This window comes from Gavia stellata, chromosome 12, assembly GCF_030936135.1.
Source record: "Gavia stellata isolate bGavSte3 chromosome 12, bGavSte3.hap2, whole genome shotgun sequence".
Classification (NCBI taxonomy): Eukaryota; Metazoa; Chordata; class Aves; order Gaviiformes; family Gaviidae; genus Gavia; species Gavia stellata.
The window spans coordinates 6,057,439-6,077,014 of NC_082605.1; the positions used below are offsets into that span (position 1 = coordinate 6,057,439).

The 19,576-nt window shown below is 44.5% G+C and overlaps 1 protein-coding gene across 2 annotated transcripts in view; it reads left to right on the plus strand.

Annotated features, from left to right (window-relative positions):
- Positions 1-19,576, plus strand: part of RBM6 (RNA binding motif protein 6) — a 54,153-nt gene that overhangs the window by 15,802 nt on the left and 18,775 nt on the right. For both annotated transcript variants that reach the window (XM_059823102.1, XM_009811847.2), the window contains exon 5: positions 1,927-2,000. In XM_059823102.1, the coding sequence (XP_059679085.1) occupies positions 1,927-2,000 (74 nt within the window). The remainder of the gene's footprint in view (positions 1-1,926; positions 2,001-19,576) is intronic.

Genomic DNA, 19,576 nt, shown 5'->3' on the forward strand with positions numbered 1-19,576 from the left:
AGGAGGGAGACAAGTGACTCTAGAGTTCTGGATTTGAACAAGACTTTAAAATGTACCGTGTGAGCCTGCATGCTGCGCCGTGAAGTAGCAGAGATGTCTGACCAGAATGCAAAACAGTCTCCCAGCAAGGGGCAGCACTGCTCCTGGAGAGCAGCTCTCTTCTGCAGAGAGGAGGACTGCTTCATTTTTCAAAATGTGATTTAGCATGGCTGGAACTGCAGAGTGGAATGGATGCTATGGGAACAGCTGAGTGAATTTGGTTTTGTCGATTCTGCCAGCTGAAACTGTACCTTCTAGATCCAGGTGCTCACTTCATGAAAGAATATCAAGTGGCTTTAGCTGCATTCCACCACAGATGGCGTGCTGCTGGCCTGCGTCTTTCACTGAGCTAAAAAGCACCCAGATTGATAAATTTCCCTCTAGTGTAATTATATTGACTAAAATAATATGAGGAAGGGGGATATGTGAGGTACAGGAGGAGCTAGATTCAAATTGGAGTCTCCATTATAAAGGCAAATGTGCAAAGTCAGGATTGCGTTGTTAGAACAGTGTACAAAGAGCTCCCAGAATTAAAAAAAAATCAGTAGGGTTTGATGATGAAACAGTTTTGTATGGCCTTGTCTCTGCTGTGGTTAAGTACAAGGATGGTAGACATAGAGAAGGAAAAATTGGACCGAGTGTTCTTTGGCAGCTTGCAGGAGATGGGGGTTGTTTTCCAGCAGACTGGAATGCCTTGCCTGAAAGAAGTGCACGTGGAGTTACCTTCCTGTCGAAGGTGAGGGGCTGCAGCAATAGGAAACAGATACGTACCTGGTTTGAAGGTACCGGTATTAAGATGTGCATCTTTAGGAGAGGAGACAAGCTCTTCACCAGGACAGCTAGGCACCTAAAATGGTACAATCCACACGTAGACTGGCTTTCCTCTCGCTCCTAACCAGCCAAAAGAACAGCAGGAGGAGGGAACCAAGCCTTTCCTCTCGCTGTTTGTCCATGTAGAAGCATCTCAGCCCGTGGTCATCTGGAAAGCACTGTTTTGGAGTGAGGTGGCCTTGGCATGTGAAGGGTGAGGTTGTGACTTTAGGTTGTTCCTCAGTGCTTCAGTTCTTGGAGATAGTTTCAATATCAAGGATGGCTCTTAGGATGGTCTTAGCTTCTGTAGTGTTCGTACTGCACTTTGCTGTGGGACGTAACATTTCAGTGCAGGTAACTGGAGTACGCAGTTGAATCAGTAGGTCCCTTCTGCCACTGACTGAGATGACAGCTTTCCAAGAAGTGAGAACAGTAAAGGCTCTCTAGTTTCTTGCATCTAAACTTAAGCTCCCACACCTTCTTGGTACATGCGCAATAACATCTATACCAAACTGAGAAAGTTGGGAGTTCTCATTCCTGCTCCACTGCACATTTTCATAATACAAGGGTTTGGACTTCAAAAGTAGGCAGATGTTGAAGGAAAAACAGCAAAGGCAAAGGAATCATGTTAGTTCTTTCTGAAATATTGCTCAATTAAAATGCTGGCTATTCATGTAAAATACATTTGCAGCAAGGTACTTCGAAATGACTTATCAACACTTGCTTTGGAGAGCACTGCCTCCGAGGTAGTACAAAATGTGAAACTAGCAATGGAAAATCACTATGCCTTTAAAAAAAAACAACAAAGCAATTATTTCTTGCCCTAAGGAAGGGTGTGCCTGTCACTGGGTTGTGTTAAGGGGAAGTGGGAACACTGTACTATTAACATTCATGATAAACTGCACAGTTAATCATCATCCAGCTAGTCCCTGATTTCTCTCCTTTTCATTCTGGAGTAGAGGGGTGGTGGTTAGAGGGTTTGTCATTGGAGGGAAAGGGAAATTGAATATTTAATGTGGCTTTCTTTATGACAAGGCACTAACATGACTCCCGTCTGTATTTAAATGCTGTCCCCAGGTTACGACTATGGCTATGTCTGCGTGGAGTTTTCACTCTTGGAAGAGGCCATCGGATGCATGGAAGCCAACCAGGTTGCTTTAAACTTCGGTCAATGCTGCTAGAAGATTTTTAAAATTTTTTTTGGTGGGGTGGTGGAAAGCCAATGAGTTTTTTTTGAACTATTCAAAGGAAGATCTGTTCTTGTATAATACACAACACTGCGGTTTAAATGTTGTTTCCAGAAACTTGTAAAAGGCTTAGAAATGCCAGTGTGAAAGAGCTGCTAGACTATATGGTCTGCCCTCTTCCCTAGTGTATGTCGGCACGCTGGCTAGAGTCAGAGGCTGGTGGCTGACAGACTCCTAATGCAGGTTTTGGCCCTGATGCTTTTGTACTCACACTGAAATCCAGTTGGAAAGATCTCTGCTAGCGTCAAATGCCTCCCCCGGCTGTGCGTGCACACACACATACACATGTGACTGTAGGTGAGGCCTCTGGTATGCAGCTCTGAGTCAACTATGATTTGCACGCTCCGCTTTTCCGTATGCCTTGTGTGTGGGAGAGATTCTTAATTGTGCCTCTCCCCCATATCTATCCTGTCCTTCGGCAAGCTGGAGCTGCAAACATGAGGACTACCCTATGTGCAGTTGTGCCTGGTAAATCTGAACGTTTCCAGCCCTTAAAAGTACAAAATGGCTTAAATCCCCTGTGAATAAGTACTCAAGGGGAGCCTTTACTCTGACCTGGTATTTGAGGCTAGAGCTGTTGTCCTCCATACAAGAGCAAGATGCATAAAATTTGTTAGGTAAAACATAGATTCCCATCTTGCACCACTCTCCATGTGCCTTGGAACTGCAGGTGATGGATCACTCAAGAAAAACCACTAAATGATTGATCCCCCTTCCCTCACTGCATCCTTTAAGTCTCCTCTCTGCTGCCTTATTCCTCCTAATTTGCCTGAGTAAGGATCCATATCAATTATCTAAAGCCTTTTTACCTGAATCCCAAGTCTTGCTGTCATGGGAGGAGAGTCATGAGTCAGATTCAGAGCTGTGCATCTGCAAAAATGTACTTACAGTTAATGAGTCTTCACAGCTGGGGTTTCAAAGGTCCCACTAAGCGCTCGCATTTGCCTCTATTTTCAGTTACAGAGGTATTGCAACTTACAAAAATGTTTTACAGAAGTAATTCTGTTCCTGGGAAAGAGCCTAGCGCATTCCCACTGGGGTGGTGGTGGGGAGCACAGAGAGAGAAGGCTCCAGAATCAATTATTGCTTTTACCATCAGTGGGAACTTTTGTTTTCCCTTTAGTGTTGCTACAATTCCCAGTTTATTTTGTTTCTCGCTGGGAAATCTGTAATTATGTATGACACTCCTTTTAACCAAATGCCTCGCCATGTTCTCTCCCCAATTCTGCTCACATGAAATAATGTCTCCCTACATGAGAGCAATTCCCAAATACCTGTGAATTTGGGAGTTCCTCTTTTTCCTGTTGCTGATGCCTGCTCTGCCCCTTCTCCCATTTGGAGCATCCCTATGTACTTGGACAGGTGTTTGACTCCATCAGATTTGATCCACTGCTATAGCAAAGAGCCTATAAGCACCTTAAGTTGAACTGAATGCCTAGAGGTGCCCAGTAAATCACTGTACATGAGGAGGTTCTGGCTGGCGTTCAACTGCTGCTCACATTGACCCTCCCCAGCAGCAGTTACAGCAGGCCTTCAGGCTGGATAATTTTTTGCCGTGTTTCCCTTCCAACATTAAGGGAGGGTGCTGCCAGAACCCTGCTAGCAGTGCAGGTAATGGTCCCAGCCGTGCGCTCTACCTGGGACACGTTAAAATCTGATAGGGTATGAAGTCTTCTCGTTTTCCTTCCTGCTGTACATGGCTCTGTGTGTGTGGAGAGGAAACCTGGAAGATGGAGTGGTTGGAGGGGATCATCTCCAAAGCCTGCATGTTCCAATCTTCGCTGTGTTTTAGTAGAGCTACAGTAGTTTGTCATTAGTGAAGCAAGAAATGTGCTTTTTGGCTTGGGGTGACCCAAGCTATATGAATTTGGTTGTAACCTCTAGATTGCCCCACATAGGTTAACTTCTCTATTTTGCTCTTGATTGAACATGAAAAAAAAAAGGTCCTTCTAATTATTTACATTTTTTGTTAAATGAGAGAGAAGTAGTAAGATTTGTATCTGACCTGCTGCAAGGGAGGGAGCTGACTTATAAGTTCTCAGTAAAAGCCAAATAGAGGTATTCAGAAAGGGAGTTACGCAATTCAGTTGTCCTTAGACAATAGACACCCCATTTTGATATCTGCCAGGGTAGAGTTGTTAGATCATCTCCTTAGACTGAGAATTAATCTGCATTTTTACAAGCTGCAAAACCCAAAAGCTGTGTTAGCTAGGACTTTGATTCTTTGGTAGTTCAGTTATTTTCGGAAGGTTATCAGCAATCCCTGTCAAATTCAGCTGCTTGTGAGAGCATAAATAGCAAAACAGTGTCAGCCCACAGTGACATCGTAGCCCCTCACTAGTCAACTTGCCTCTTTCTCAGTCATCTGTAGGCTAGGAATAAATAGCTTTTTCAGAGCATTTTTGATGCTGTTTAATTCCTGTTTAACTGCTCCTGCCTAAAGAACAATTTACTACGTGCCCATATTGTATAATTCCTATATTGTGGAATCGTTTTATTTTACTCGGCACAGACCAGCACACGGTTAAGATCATTCCCAAATTTGCTAACTACAGATTTACCAGGTCCAACTCCCTCCCTTCAGTAAGTCTAGCATGTGTATGTGATGGCTGAGATTTGAGGGGGCTTTCTATTAAGTACATCGTGATAAGGAAATGTCCATCTTCTATGTTGCCCTAATTTTGTAGGGTTTTTTCATTCCACTTGTATTAATTGCCGCAGCTAACATAACGAAAATACCTCCCTTATGAATTTCATTGCCTTGTTGATTGTTGCGTTGGCAATTTATTACAGCTAAAGGGTCCCATCTAACGTACTTGAAAGGTGATGGATTGCCGTTGTTGCTGGTGCAGAGGTGTTGGGCAGCAGGTCTGGCTGAGCGAAGCGCCGGCTGCCAGCTCTCCTGCTGTCTTTGGGAGGCTCTTTGCCGCGGCAGAAGGGCTGTTGAGTTGTTTTGCAGAACCTTGTTGCAGCCTGATGGTTGTGATGGTCCTGTTGGTCTTTTGTTACAAGTTGGCTGTCATTTGACTTTTATGAGAGGAGACCTCTTTTCTGTCTGCGATGAGCTGCTTTTCTTTTGGGGAGGCACAGACATTTTATATGGAAAATGGGGTTTCTGTCTGGTGAGTCACATGGTTTCTCCTAAATAGTCTTTCCCTCCTTTATTCTCATTTTGCAAGGTTGTAGTGTGGTGTGGCATTTATCTTACTGCATTTTCTTTGCATTACGGGTTTGTGTAGCCCATGGTGTAGTAGTGTTTCTGTCTTGGGGCACCATTTTGGCTTCTTAGGAGACAACTTTGGGAATACATCCCACAGCTCTTGTTCTCCATATGCATTGGGGTCCCACTGAGTCTCTGAATTCTCTCTTGCACTCCTCCTTCATCTGTAGAAGAAACACACATAATAAGCTTGTTATTGGGTGCAAGAAAATCAGGCAGCAAATGAAGTAACCTTTGTGGACTGTCACATATCATAAAGGCAGGTGAAGGAGGAGAAATGGAGAGATCCTGTCTCTGCTGCCTGGATATTTTACTGTGTAGCTGAGGTGTGGAGCTGGTTGTTATAGACATGGAAGCAGAAGAAGCTTTTTTTAAGCTTAGGAGCAAATTATTAGTCTTGACTATGTAGTATGGTCTCCAGATCCTCTCAGGCCTCAAACTTAGCAACAGTGGCAGCGTGAATATTTCCTAGCTTTTGTTGCTAGTAACTAACATCTTTGTAATCCTTCCCTCCTGTTTCTTAAGTAAGAGGGCAAAAATGGGAGAGCTATAGCATGAACTTTTGAAAATACATTCTTTGTCAATTATTGTGGAGGTCTCCAGACGTCTGCTAGAGCAGTCTTTCCAAGACTTGCTCTTGTGCCTTCCTGCACTGACACCGGCATGTTTTGGGGAGCGGTTTCCCGTGCAGCGCTGTGCGGTCCTTGTTCAGCTTGCTGAGCACAGCGATACTTCCATTCCCTGCTTGTTTCTTGCTGGAGAGGGTAAGAGGGATTCTTAGTGGATTTTGTGGGTGCTCACTTCACTTGAGCACGTCCCACCACCGTGCAACTGGAAGCATCAGCTGTGTTTCTCCTGCTCTCAGCCCGTCCCCTTTTATCCATTCACTGCAGTGCTTTTCTGCATTTAGTGTGAACATAGCTTCTGGTACAGATCAGACTTCACAGGCTTTTCAGTGTAGCTATTGGTGTTAAAATCCACAAGATGCTGTGACAAGCAGGAAAAGCCTTGAACTTTCTGTCCTGAAAACATCTGCAGTAACCAGTCACAACTCTGTGTTGCTTCCCAGTTAAATTCAGAAGGAGCTTGTGGTTATCCTGATAATGCATCTGCTCTGGTGACCTGTAGCCTTGGAGTATTTATTGAAGCCTATGGTGCAAGGAGCGTGTTGCAATTTGTAAGAGAAATCGTGTGTCCAAACATCAAAAATAATTGTTTTCCTTTTCGTAGGATACGCTGAGTTATAGAGTCTGGCATTTTTTACTAGAATGTGCAAAATGCCCCCTGTAATGGAAGATGACACCTGCGTCAAGTGTATTTTCACGGGCTGTCTGGTATCCATCATTTACTCGCTTGACAACGTCACTCCATCTCTTTAGCTTTATCCTGCAGTTGAGGGCGATGGTGACAACTGAGTGTGTCCACAAATACCCTGAAATCCGTTTGCATGTTAGACTAAAAGTACTGGAGATGGCCTTGCTTTTGATATGTCCTTCTTGGATTATCAGCTGATGTTATCTTCTGCTTTTCTTGTTGTGTATTAGATGTATGGATTTTGCTCAGGTTGTGTCGTTAGAACACATCTTTTTTTTCCCCTATTAAGCCTGTTCTGCTTTTGAATGTGTGGATTTATAGAATTACCTTTTGGAGTCTTCCACTTTGAACGCGTGTATAAAGAGGGGAAAGGCTTGTATACCTAGGCAGTGTTTCTTCTATAAACATCCTAATGATTTGGGAAACATGCGCATTATGGAGTAATTTTTATGATCCAAGTGACCTATGGAAAGTTCCCTCCATAGGCTACCTTGTAATCAGATGAGTGTATTTCCAGGCAGCAGAGCTGATTTGGTTTGGGTTTTTTTTTTGTGTCTGATTCAGTGTGTGACCTTGTCATGAGCTCATCCTGGTCTTACATCACTGAGGCTTGACATGCTGAGTCAATCATTTGTTCATTCCCACTTGTGTCTCACTAATCACTGCATTGTACCATCATTTAATTGGGGTTGTAAGCCTCTGAGATCCGTACAGAAGTCTGCAGTGGGAGGCTGCTAGTGCTGGGCAGAGGTTTGCCTGTGAATAAGCAGTCGGATCTGCCTGCAATGGCCTGTGACAGGGCTCGGTGTAAGTGTACATGTGTATATCCTGCAGTGATGTTGTGATAAATGCACTGTCTGCATTTCTGTTTGGAAGGACTGACTTAATCTCTGCATGCTAGAGACCTTCCTTGTGCAGAGACAGGTGTCTTTTGTTGTAAAATGTAACTGTCAAAAAATTCCCATACTGAAAATACTTCTCTGGACCTTCTTCTTTTCTGTCATCTCAATATCTTCTGTCATCTCAACTGTTCAAGCCGTGTGAATCCTCTTAGTCTCTCTTCCTTTGGCACAGGAGGTCGCAAGAGATCTTCTGTGAAAGACTTCACACACTCTTCCTTTAGCCAGTGGTAGCTGCCCATCAATGTGTTTTTTCTAGCCCTACCCTGATAAAAAAAACTATAACGACGTTCTTGGCAGCTCTGTTCTGCCTTGCCTCAGGAAGCAAACCATGCTAACCAACGTCTTTTAAAATAAGTGCACTTTTAACTGGTAGAGTTGTGAAGCTGCATCTTCTTGCTCTGGTTGTATGATCTCAGCTTGCCATGTCCCTCTACCTCCCTGCTCTTATTCCAAAATCCTGTCCTCCTTTTTTCCTTCCTCCTTTTTTCCTTCAGCCTCGCCTTACCCATGTGATGAGGATTGTATGCATTTGCTGCTGCTGAACTGCTGCTCTGTAATGGCATTGTCCCAGAGGACAGCTTCTGGGTGAGGTGCTTGGAGCGTGCAGCAGATGCTTAAGCAGGACTTCCTTAGTGTCTCTGGTTGCTGCTGGGGACGTATGGCCCAGCAGGGTTATCTCAGGACTCAAATATTGCTGTATATTGCAGAATTATCTATTCCATGTGCTGAAGTTCACTTAGGCTACTGTATAAATAGGTTGTTCCACGTAAAGCATTCCTCCTTACCCTTCTCTAAAATGAAAGTGCTCTCCCTCGGCCCCTGGGCATTTGTGTTCTGGTTATGGATTTGTTGGGTTTTTTTGCCAGTTGACATTAACAAATCTGTGTGATGATGTATCTCTGAAATACCCATTCTTTCCCTTTAGATCTCAAATGGCTTGTTAATCGAGTTCTTCTCTGTTGGGATAGATGTTCTATTTACAATGCCAGGAGCTTGAGCCGGCAAGCATGAAGGAATAATGGTGATTTCCTGAAATTTGTTGAAATAACTTGATCCATGAGTGATTGCCAAGATAAGTGTCCAGTCCTCCCTGACTGTTTGATCGTATAGTGTGATACACCAGTACTTGCAGCGCATCACTCACTCCTGATGGGTACCACATGCCGCTCTGCAGCATCCAAGGGTGCAGGGGGGTGGATACTCCCTACACTGGTGGCGCAAAGTGAGGAACCACTGTTGGGCAGCTGGACCTTTGGTCATGTCCAGCATGGCTGTTGTAAAAATGGGAGTACTTGAAAACTGCTGCTTGTGAATATGAAGTGCAGCATGTACCACGGATAAGTCTGCTCTATGTCCCTTCCATAGGGCTAAAGTTGTATCATAGAGCGCTCACTGGCAGGGCAACACCTAAGAAATAGCTTTGTTTCAGTCATTGTCAACATACGAAGCGTTTTCCTGAGTGACATGGCATCTGGCATCTAAAGGATGAGTATTCCTTTGAATTCATTTGTAGGTGAGATTTTGCCTTGAGCTAGAAAGGGTTTGAAGCAGTCCTTGGATGCATATGGAGGATACAGATGCTACCCTGTCTGCGCAGCTATCAAGTCCTCTCCTCCTAACGTGTTAATGGAGCAGTTGTGTGACAATGAGGAAATCTTAGTCACAGATGCTACGTATAGGTGCAGTTTCACCTTAAAATGAAGAGCAATGTTTTACTGCTGGCTGCTCTTAATCACAGATTGTATGTTTTTTATTGTGTTTACAGTCATGATTGGTTTGATTTTCTATGAAGATCTGCAGAAACTCTAAATATATTTTTGTGTAACCATTTGGAAGGTGTTTATCATTGTAGCATCAAAGTGCTTCAAAGGGGTATGGTAAAACAGCTGTAGGACAGATAGTGTGTTGCCGCAATTGATAGATTGTGTACATGGTCAGAAGGTGATTTTGGATTAAGATGTAAAATCCCTTGATCAAGCTCCTATATGAAAGTTAGTAGGACTCATGCCACTAATTTGCTTTGATGCTTTTGAAGTCATCCTTTACGTAAGCTGGTGACTAACAGAACTGCAGATGCACGATCAGAAATTTCCTCTGTACTCTTGGAAGTGGATGGTGCTGATGGTATGACTGAAGTTACTTAAAGGACACACAGAGGCAGGGAGAGGGAAATGTCTGTATGGGTTCAGTTTACATGAATAAAGGCATCTCGGTGAGCACACCATAACTTTCACTTCCAGAGCAAGACCATTTTCTATCATGGTTTTGCCATAATGGTTTGCATAAGACCTGTCATTGTGAGAGAGATGGCAGTCCTTCTCAGCCCAATCCCAGCAGTGGCGAGGGGAACACCAGATATGTTTTACAAGTGTATGAGCCAGATTATAGCACTAATCCGTCCGTCTGGACTGTTTTGATATGTGGGAGTACACCAAAATGTTGTTGCAGTTTTCACTTGATGAGTTGTTTTTGTTAGCTTCAGCATCAGGACTGTTCATGCTTTTATGCTATCTCAACGGCGGTTGCTTTCCCATTCCTTGGTACACTGTTGATGTTGGATTGCTGGAACAGGAAGGTAAAAGGTTGAGTCTAGAGGCTGGAAAAAAATGTGAAACTGCACACTCTCTGGGGTTAAGGAAGGCAGAAGCACTGTTTCCTTCTCTTAGAAGAGCAATGGTCTGCCTGTTTTTCTGCAGAAACTATGTATTTTTTTTTTGCATAACTATGGTTATGATAGCGAGAAAGAGCTGGAATTCCCTTCAGATGCGGATTTTAGTCTGTTTTCTTCCCAGCTGAGTTTGTTTTGGACCTTTTCAATGTAAATCATGGAAGTTTGGCTACCTTGAGTTGGGGTACATTCAAAAAGAGTACCTTGAATTTTGCCATTTTCTGCTTGGGTTATGAGACTCACACAAGTAAAAGATTAAATTCAGATGGTTCAAGTTTGAAGATGCAAGATCAAAGCTATGGCAGTCAACAACTTTTATTTGTGAATTTCTGTTTCCATTTGACTGTAACTGGGCTGTTAATGTTCTTGACTAGAAATGAAACATGATTACAGTGGAAAATGGGGGCTGGCATGCCTGAATGGACTATTGTATCATTATCCATCAACCACAGGCAACAAGGAAACAGGTATTTAACACAGAAGGACACACAGTTATTATCCACCCCATTTCCCTGCAAGCCACAGGGCACCTTCAAGACCCTTATTAAAGCTTTAATACCTACCGAGATCACAAGAAACACTGTATGCTACAGGATCAGAGATCAGGAGCATTGCTGTCATTCTATGTCTGTGCAGGACAAGAAGACACGTTGGGTGGAAAAGCACCAAGGGCGCTGGCAGACAACAGGCCTCTGCGCTTCCGAGGCAAGGCACAAACTTCCCCTGATCCTCTCTCGTTTCAGAGGGGGAGAATTTCTTCTTGCATCATATCTGGCAACCTGTTTAACCCAACATGTGTGAGTGGGACAGCAACTGAGAGGTCCTCAGTACCACTTACTGAATCTTTGGCTACGATTGCTCCCAGAAGAGGGCAATGGGGGGAAAATCCTGAAGCCATTTTGTACAAGGAGACACAGGAGGGAGGTGGAAAGTTCTTCCTGGCTTCTGCAGCAACAGAAGCTGTACAATGTGCAGTTGACTTGCTGCAGTGAAGTGTCTGATGTAAAGTAACATTCTGCCTTAAGGTTTGGTTTGCTGTGCTGTTGCACTATGTGTATGTGTTGACAACTACCAAATGTTGCATCCAAGTGTCCTCCTGCATCTCCATCACTTCAGGCCACCTATAAGTTCGGTTAGTTCTGTCTTGCACAGGATGAACAAACAGCTCCCAGAAGTAGATTCCCCAAAGGACAGGGGTCTAAAATCAAGTGCGTCATGTAATGAATTACATTTTTGATGAGGGTCAAAGCTATAAAGCTGTAAACATGAGATTTAAGTATTTAAATCCCTGAAGCTGTCTTCTTTAGAAGAAGAGGATGAAAGTAATTCTCTCTCGTTTTCATAGACAGCAGGGGGAATCTTAGTTTCTGTGATGTACAGTCCTTGTCGTAGCAGGAAATTAGCAATATTCAGATGGGCTTCATGTACCAGATTTGAGCCAGGATGGCAGTAAAAGCCCAAGCAAACATTTGATGTACTTTTCCATCAAGGATCTCAGGAGCAGAGTTAATAGAGAAAGTAATTTTAAGTCCTCAGAATCCCAAGATGTATTTTCATACACGTAAAATCAGGTTGGGAAGTCTCACTAAGAAGCTGTCTCACGGTGCAAAGCTGTACATTGATACGATGACTAAGGTATTTTAGTGTTTATAGTCCTAGGTTTTTGAAAGCCTAAGTGATTCTTCCCAACTTCTGCTATCACTGGAGAAGAGACCTGAGGTGGCTTAGTTTTTTTTTCCCCTGACAAGGCGTTCCTCTGTGCCTGGTCCAGAGATCGGCGTTTGCCCTCTACCACTGCCTGCTTCTCTGCCCATTGCACTAACTTAGCTTGTCTGTTTTTCTTCTTTCTGGTGTGTATTGGGCCCATCATTAAATGTAAGAGGTGAATTCCAAAATGTTTAATGGACACCTCTAAGTGACAAGCAAATGATTGATCCATCTGATTCTCAGAGGAGTAGCTGAAAACATCACCTCTCTAGTGCTCCAGAGCTTGCTACTGAGAGATGAGCAGCCGCATGCAAGGAGCTGCAGGCAGTACCTCTGTGTCTGTCTGCCCGTGGTCTGCACGGGCCAGTCTCTGTGCTGAGCCGCGTGTCGCTGCCTGGCTTGATACGTCCCCAGGTATTAGAGTTCCACGAGAGGTTTAAGTGGCAATACCTGAGCCACCCGCTACTGTCCTGCTTATCTGACAGTTTAAGGAGATGTCTGTGCGTGCTGTTTCCCCTTCCCAATTCCTTAGGAATTCAGCCAAGCTGGGGCATTTCTGACACAACAGGGAATTGTGTTCTTTTCCTTCCTCGGTGTCAGGGTTATCGTAGGAACTGCTCTCTTGCACACTCACCTCTCTGACTAGACGTTCTTGAAGAGCTGAGGTCAGCTACCGCAGCCTCAGAGGATGGATATTCGCACAGGAGAGTTGCTGCTTCTGCCTCTTGCACCCTGACAAGGCACTAAGCTCCTTTCTTCAGCAATTCTGGGAACTGGCCAGGAAGGAGGGATCTGGATGTACCTCTGGGTGTTGTGCAGTGCAGTTGCCTGGATGAACTTCTTAAACCTCAGTGCCCCTGTGAAGGAGGGGCTGCGGGGTCCTCTGGGGGAGCTGTGACACACACTAGGGTTACGTACAGCCAAGCCAGGCTGGCAGGAGAAACTCATTTCCTTCCGAAGGGCTCAGATGGCTCTGTTCTCACACTGTGCCAGGTTTGTTGGGCAAATACTGACCAAAGAGGTTAGAGCAGCTGTTTCCCAAATGACCTCTTAAGAAGAGCTCTCTTAAGAGGCAGCACCTGCTCAGATGTAGAAATCGGTACAGGCGCCAGCCTGAAGATGTGCCAGCGGCCTTGTGGTTCTGTCGGGGGTTTGAGTGTTACGCATCTGGATTTAGCTTTTGGACAGACCACCTCAAGGTCACGGTGACGTGCTGGGAATCATCACTGAGACAGCACAGGTAAGTGTTGCACTGCTGGTGCATTTCCCCTGGCAGCGTTCTCTCTCTTACGCTTTTGGAGTCAGGATCAGGCACCCGCTTTTGCCTTTAGTTGGGAATTTGGGGATGTTGAGAAATGAAGTCTCCAAGGAAAAAACCCTCTTTGCATCGCAAGTTGCTGCCTCTTCCCAAGGTTTTTGGGGTTTTTTCCTTTCAGCAGAGAGGCTGTCCTGCAGAGAGCTTGCCTGAGCACGGGCTGCGGAGAAAGCCTTGCCAGTGAAGGCTTGGAGTGCTTAACTCAGTGGGCGCAGAAGTGAGTTTGGAGGCATGTCTGGGAGAGCCTCTGGACTGCTCTCTCCCCCATTTACAGTTGACGCGTTCTTTGCGAACGCTTGCTGCTGCGCAGAACGTCCTGCTCTCTGTTCACCACGCAGGTCAAGCCGTGTTGGAATTGGTGTGTAATCCCACGGTTACATGCTCCAGCAAAAGGACACGCTTTCGTTTGGGTGTGGGGTCTTTAAATGCTTAATCAAATAGGCTGAATTGTCTAGGAATAAATTTACCCCTTTAAGGCAGAGCTTTCCAGCCTGGCTTTTTTCCAGCATGATTTTGCATTGGGATTGCTCTTTAGTGTTCTGATATTGTGCTTCAAATTTATGAGTAAGGAACTGGGCCTTTCCTCAGTGTTCTCCCAGCTTCCTTATGGCCATTGCTAATTGTAAAGTACCCCTGGGGGAAATGCACAGGAAGGTCCTGGGGTGGATTAGTGCATTGTGCCAACATGCTTAATCTTTATATTGTTTAACAGTGTTGTGGGATGAGATGACCTTTGAGGAGGAAGGTGGCCATATAACAAAGTATTGAGAAATATGTCCAGGTACTAGAGCAGCATTTTGGAGGGAGAAGGGAAATCCCTGTGTTGGGAGCGAAGGGAGTCTTTGAAGCAGCTCTTGTTCAAACACAGTGTCCAGGCAGTAGACCGTGATGAATCAGAAAAGGAATATAGATGAGGCAGAGCCATGGGGACCCTTCCCTAGAGCCATCTATGAATATGCTAAATATTTAAATACTCTTAAGTTTGGATAGTTAAAGTATATTTTTTAAATAGAGGATTCAACCTGATTCATATTTTTTTAGGCATGGGAACAAGTGTTTGATATAGAATCATAGAATCATTTACATTGGAAAAGACCTTCAAGATCATCGAGTCCAACCATTAAAGAAGGTCATACGCATGACCTTCTTAGCTTGCCCTGTAATAAGTCCTTAACCATCCATGCTTCTCTTTAGCTGTGGAATGGGAGCGCAGCCATTTAACACCAGAGCGTAGAACTTGTCCCCCTTTGAGCTGTTATCTCCTGATGCCCCCAGACCCTCACCGTCTGGACTCCAGAAATCGTCTTCTGACCCCTTCATACTGTATAGGAAAGGCTTTCATTCTGAAATTTCCACATTATTCCAATGATCCTATAATGCTGATTTGCAAAGGTGCCCTCTTCAGAGGGGTGAGGGAAGCTGGAGGTTAGAATTAGCTGGACAGGGGGACGTTAGGGCTTTCAGTGGCAGGTAAAAGGTCCACTGTGCTTCACTGCATCAAAGAAAACTTTCAGGTGTGTTGAAATCTCCTTAAAGAGTGAAATGCAGAAGCCATTCGTATCACCTACCAGCCAAAGCTGGCCCTAGAGCATGTGAAGTCCTCGGCACATTGTGTGTTTTCTCAAGCTGCATACATCGCTGTTATCCTTCCTGGAGCCGTAATTGGGAGCTTGCCTGTACCGACTGTTTTGGTGGTGTTTTCAGAGCAGGACTGAGTGTGCTGACAAGTGAAGCAAATGCTGTGTTTAAAAGATAAGCACTTTGAGAGTCTTAACTTGGAAGTGAATTGGAGTTCAGAATCCAGGCAATAAAATGTAGAGAGCTGGCATAGTCTGAAAGGCAATTTCTGTGTATATTTGTGAAAAGGATGTCAGCAGGAGGAGATGAGTTGTAGAAAGATTCTGGGACTTGCTTAAAAAAAGTATGGCTGGTATCCAGGGAATTTAGAAATCGTAGGAAGAAAACTGTAGGTGTCTCAGCAGGCTAGATTGGGTGTCTGTGGAAATAAGGTACTTAAAGGATGCAGACTGGCACTTTCTGCTCAAGGACAAATGACCTGAATAACCAGGCAGAAAGGGAGGCCTGAGGAGGGCTGTCTGGGAGCAAGTGGAAATGGAAACTTGGGTGTCACGGTGGATGGTCCCAGTGCAAGCAGGTAATGGGCTTTGTATGAAAGGAGTTTGAAAAAGAGGCCCTGAGTGCTATCTGGGATAAAATAATCCTTATATAGCATCTTAATCTGTTATATTTAGCTACTACATCTTTAGGACTCTCTAAGTTATCCTCCTAATGCCTCAGTTCTGCCTTAGTGCCAATTTTGTTTAACATGCCCATCAATGATGTGCCTGAAATTATGTTCTGTTAACTCAGGATTGATGATGACATCTTTGGGCTCTCATTCTCAGGCCTTCTCTGACCTTGAAGACCATGAGCCCTGAGCACACCATGCTGGTTGGCATCAGATACTGTTGAAACGAATGCCTTACTACTAAATGGTTCAAAGTGATGCCATGTGCTTTTGAGCTCCATAGCATCACTGATGCCCAGGAGCCAAACATCCTCCTTTCCAGGTGCCCACTAACACGGCTATCGTGCAAGATTCATCTCAGTGTTAGTCTTGATAGAGACCTGTAGTAATAATACGCAGCAAGGTTGTATGGATCCACGTGGTGATGTAACCATTCCCCCGGGATCCACCGCTGGTGAGACCATCCTTTTCCCCTGTGTATCTTGAATCTTCTGCTTTGGCTGTCAGCTACTCAGCAGTAGAGTACTGGACACTGATAGATCAGGCCAGTAAAAAGAAGTCTTGAGCTGCAAATGGTTAGGGAACTGGGGAAGGGGGCTGAGAGCCTTGGGGAAGTACCACTACACTAGGAATTTGCCTGTAGTTACTGTTCCTGTAGGAAATGCCAGATTGCTGCAATACCCTGCAGCAGGCTGGATTGCTCTTGTTTCTTCACCTCTCCATGTCACGCTCTGTTTTCTAAATGTTTAATTACAGATGGATTGTGGTTTGTGGGTTCACAGCTTTTCTCATCTGCTTTTTGTCAAAGGTAAGCAGATGTACTGCCTGTTGCTCTGTAGAGTTGAGTCCCTTGTACAGCAGCTGCCAAAGAGCTTGGAGATAAAAACTTCAGCATATGGAAAAAATGGGATGAGAAGCCAGTTTCTGTGGCTGAGATGATCTTGTTTTGAAATATATCCAGCTGGTCTCTTATCGTCCCAGGTGTCTTGGTGTTGGCCCTTTGCTCCATCCCTGGAAGCTGCTGCCTCCTGAATTCCACGAGCAGCTGGGGATGCGTGGGTTAGAGGGACCTTTGGTGTTTGACCCTGTCTGCCTGCTTTATCTGAAGATGAATGCCTTAAGGGAGAGAGAGAGCCTTGTGCTCTCCCTGCCAGCTTCCCTCCAGCCTCTGTACAGAGATGAGAACCATGCCAGTGAAATAGGATGTTATTACATAATTTACATTGTGTTGCAGTTGGGGTTGTTAAATTTCCATTTATAATCCATACTCAAATAGGAGAAAAACCTGAAAGCAGTCTGATTTGCGGTTACAATTAGATAACCAGACTTCTGCTGTCAGCCTCTTGTCTCCCTGTGCTGTGCCATCCAGTGCATTTGGAGGCCAGGACTGGAAAATATCCTGAGGATGGTGAGAGCTCACTCTTCTAGGAAGTGCTGCTGGGACTGTGGGCTCCCTCTGCATTCCCAGGCTGCCTCTTGGGGTATTAGCTGAGCCTCCCCAAGGCAATAAACACTAGTCATTTATTGGTTTAAATAATTTTTAAATGATGGATGTATAATGAATTTTGAATAACCATCCTAATTCTAGTAAATATGCATAAGAGGGCTGAATTAACATCATGTAAAAGAGGTTAATTCTGGTATTTTAATGTGACTGCTTTGCTGTGCTGCCCGTAAGCATTCTTTTGTCATAACCTTTGTATGCAATTTTATATCTGTTTGCAAATGATATTTTTAGTTCATTTTTAACATGTGGAACCTTGTCAGTCTTCTGACCTGGTTATTCCTCGGCAAGAAGGATAGCAGATACCTTTCAGTTCATGGCATGGATATTTTCCATTTAGTCAGACTATGAATAATATAAGGAAATAATTAGCTGAAGTGGTGTTTGGTTTTGTGCATGAGACAGCTGCTGGAGGAGATCTGAATATGGTTCACTTGTGGTCCGGGCACCTCCTTTGAGGAGTGTGGGGTCAGTGCTTCCTGCACTCCCTTGGTTGCTGCTGTGTGGTTGTAGCCAAGGAGAAAACTTCCGCTTATTAATCCTTGTGGATTTGGGGGCTCTAGAGCTGAGCCTTGTTTCTGTTCCAGAAATGATCTGTACTGCTCCAGGTGTGTGATCTGTAAAACTGAGACTGACAACTGCTATTCCACAGAGTCAGATACCCACGGCCTTTCTTGTGACAAGGGATGGTGGCATGCGGTTACCATCCCACTGGAAGAGCCAGAGCACACTTCCTCCACAGCAGTCCTCAGCGGCGCTAGTTGCTACATCCACGTCTCCGTGCGGTTTGGCAGCCCCTGTGGTAGCTGCTGAAGCATGACCCGTGGGGTGGAATACTTGGAGAGCTGTTAGCTCATTGTTAAGAGGCTCCAAAGTGAGATTTTACTGAAGGTTTTAATGCTTGGCCAAATACAGTTAAAGCAGAAGCCTGGTTTGATTTGAGGGAGTGTGCCGTGCTCCAAAAGCTCTCCACGTTTCAGATTTTCTAGGTCACTCTCGGTTGCTCTAAGTTTTTTTCAGAGAAATGGTTATCAAAAACTTCGACATTGATGATTTGTATTCTTCTGTCATCTCGGTCTTGGAGAGCATAGAGATACATTTTTTGGCAAGTTCTCCCCCTCCTCAGCCCCCGGTCATCATCGTTAGAAGGCTGTCAACAAGCATGAAAAATACCAGCATGCCAAATGTAAATGTTAATTGAGAGATAAGCAGCTGAAGTGGGTAACTTGTGCCATGCCGGACCTGCGGCAGTCTGTCTCCTGGCCCTGTCAGTAGCTGCGTTGCGTCCCTGGGAAGCGTGATCAAAGCGATCTGCGCTCACATACCTGTGCCACTCAGTAGCATGCACAACTTCTGCCCATGTGAGTTAGTTGTGCTCTGTTTGGAGCGAGAGGTGAGTTCTTTCTGTGCTAAAGTAGTATGATTGCAAAGAGGCTAAACTAGAGATCATTTAAAAGCGACCTCATGAGTGGACATGATGTGTGCTAGGAGCCTGGTCTGTTTTTTTTCATACAGTTAGGGTTACCGTTACCACTTGGATCTTATTGATGTTCTTTAATGCTTCTGTTTTAACTGCCTTTGGTGACAAAGAGCTTGGAAACTGTTCTAGTAAAACCGGAGTTTTGTTGCCGAAGCCTTGTGCCCAGCTGATGTACAGTCTCCAAAGTGCTTTTGGAAGGATTTCATCACCCGTGAATATCATGGCTAAGGGATCTCCCCTTTTTCTTTCCCTCTCTTAAAGTAACCTGTTCTTGTGGGTTTTGTCCCTGCTCAATGAAGGACTTTGAGACATTGCTGCTAGCTGTGTGCTCTTTCTGCAAACAGGCTTTACGGTTTCATGGCATCGCTCTCTAGAACCACCTCATGATGGGATTGCTCAGTTGATCAGAGTCTACTGACAGTAATATTTACACACTAGGCCATCGGCTATTATTCCAGATGATACAGGTTTTTTAGTAGCTTTAGCTGAAATGGCTTGTACTGAATTGTATCACTTAGACTGGAATACAGTACTGCATCTCCAACAGACCTCTAAGTAAAAAAACATGTATAACTGTGTTTGAAAGATACCGAACAGTAGCATAATCATTGCTCCCAGCAGTAAAGTCCTGATGCTCTGTTTTGATTAATTTGGCAATTCAGAAAAAACAGTAGAATCTGCTCGTGCCCATGGAAATCTAGGCATTTCCATGGCTGAGAGCTCAGTGTTCTAGTACTGCAGAGCTGTGCTGCCTTTTCAACCTTTCACTGGTGAGTCAACTGTGTGTTTACTGCTAGTTTTGAGGGGGAGGTTCCTGACTGGGAGGACCAGAGAGACATTTCTGTAGCATACTGATTTAGAAAGAAAAGGCCAAGCTGCTCAGAAGTACAGGATATTGAAAATCCACGAGGAGAATTAACGGACGTAGTGCAGTTGAGTCGGTGAGAGAGGTCCAGGATAAAATGCGTTAATATGGAAGAGATTGTTATTGTCTGGGTACCAGACAGTACGTGTGGCGTACCTTGGGCTTACCTTTTTTTTCCTTTCCCCCCAACACTGTTCCCTGAAATTCTCAGAAAATCTTTGTGATTTCACAAAGATCTGCGCAGTTGAAAGTGGTGA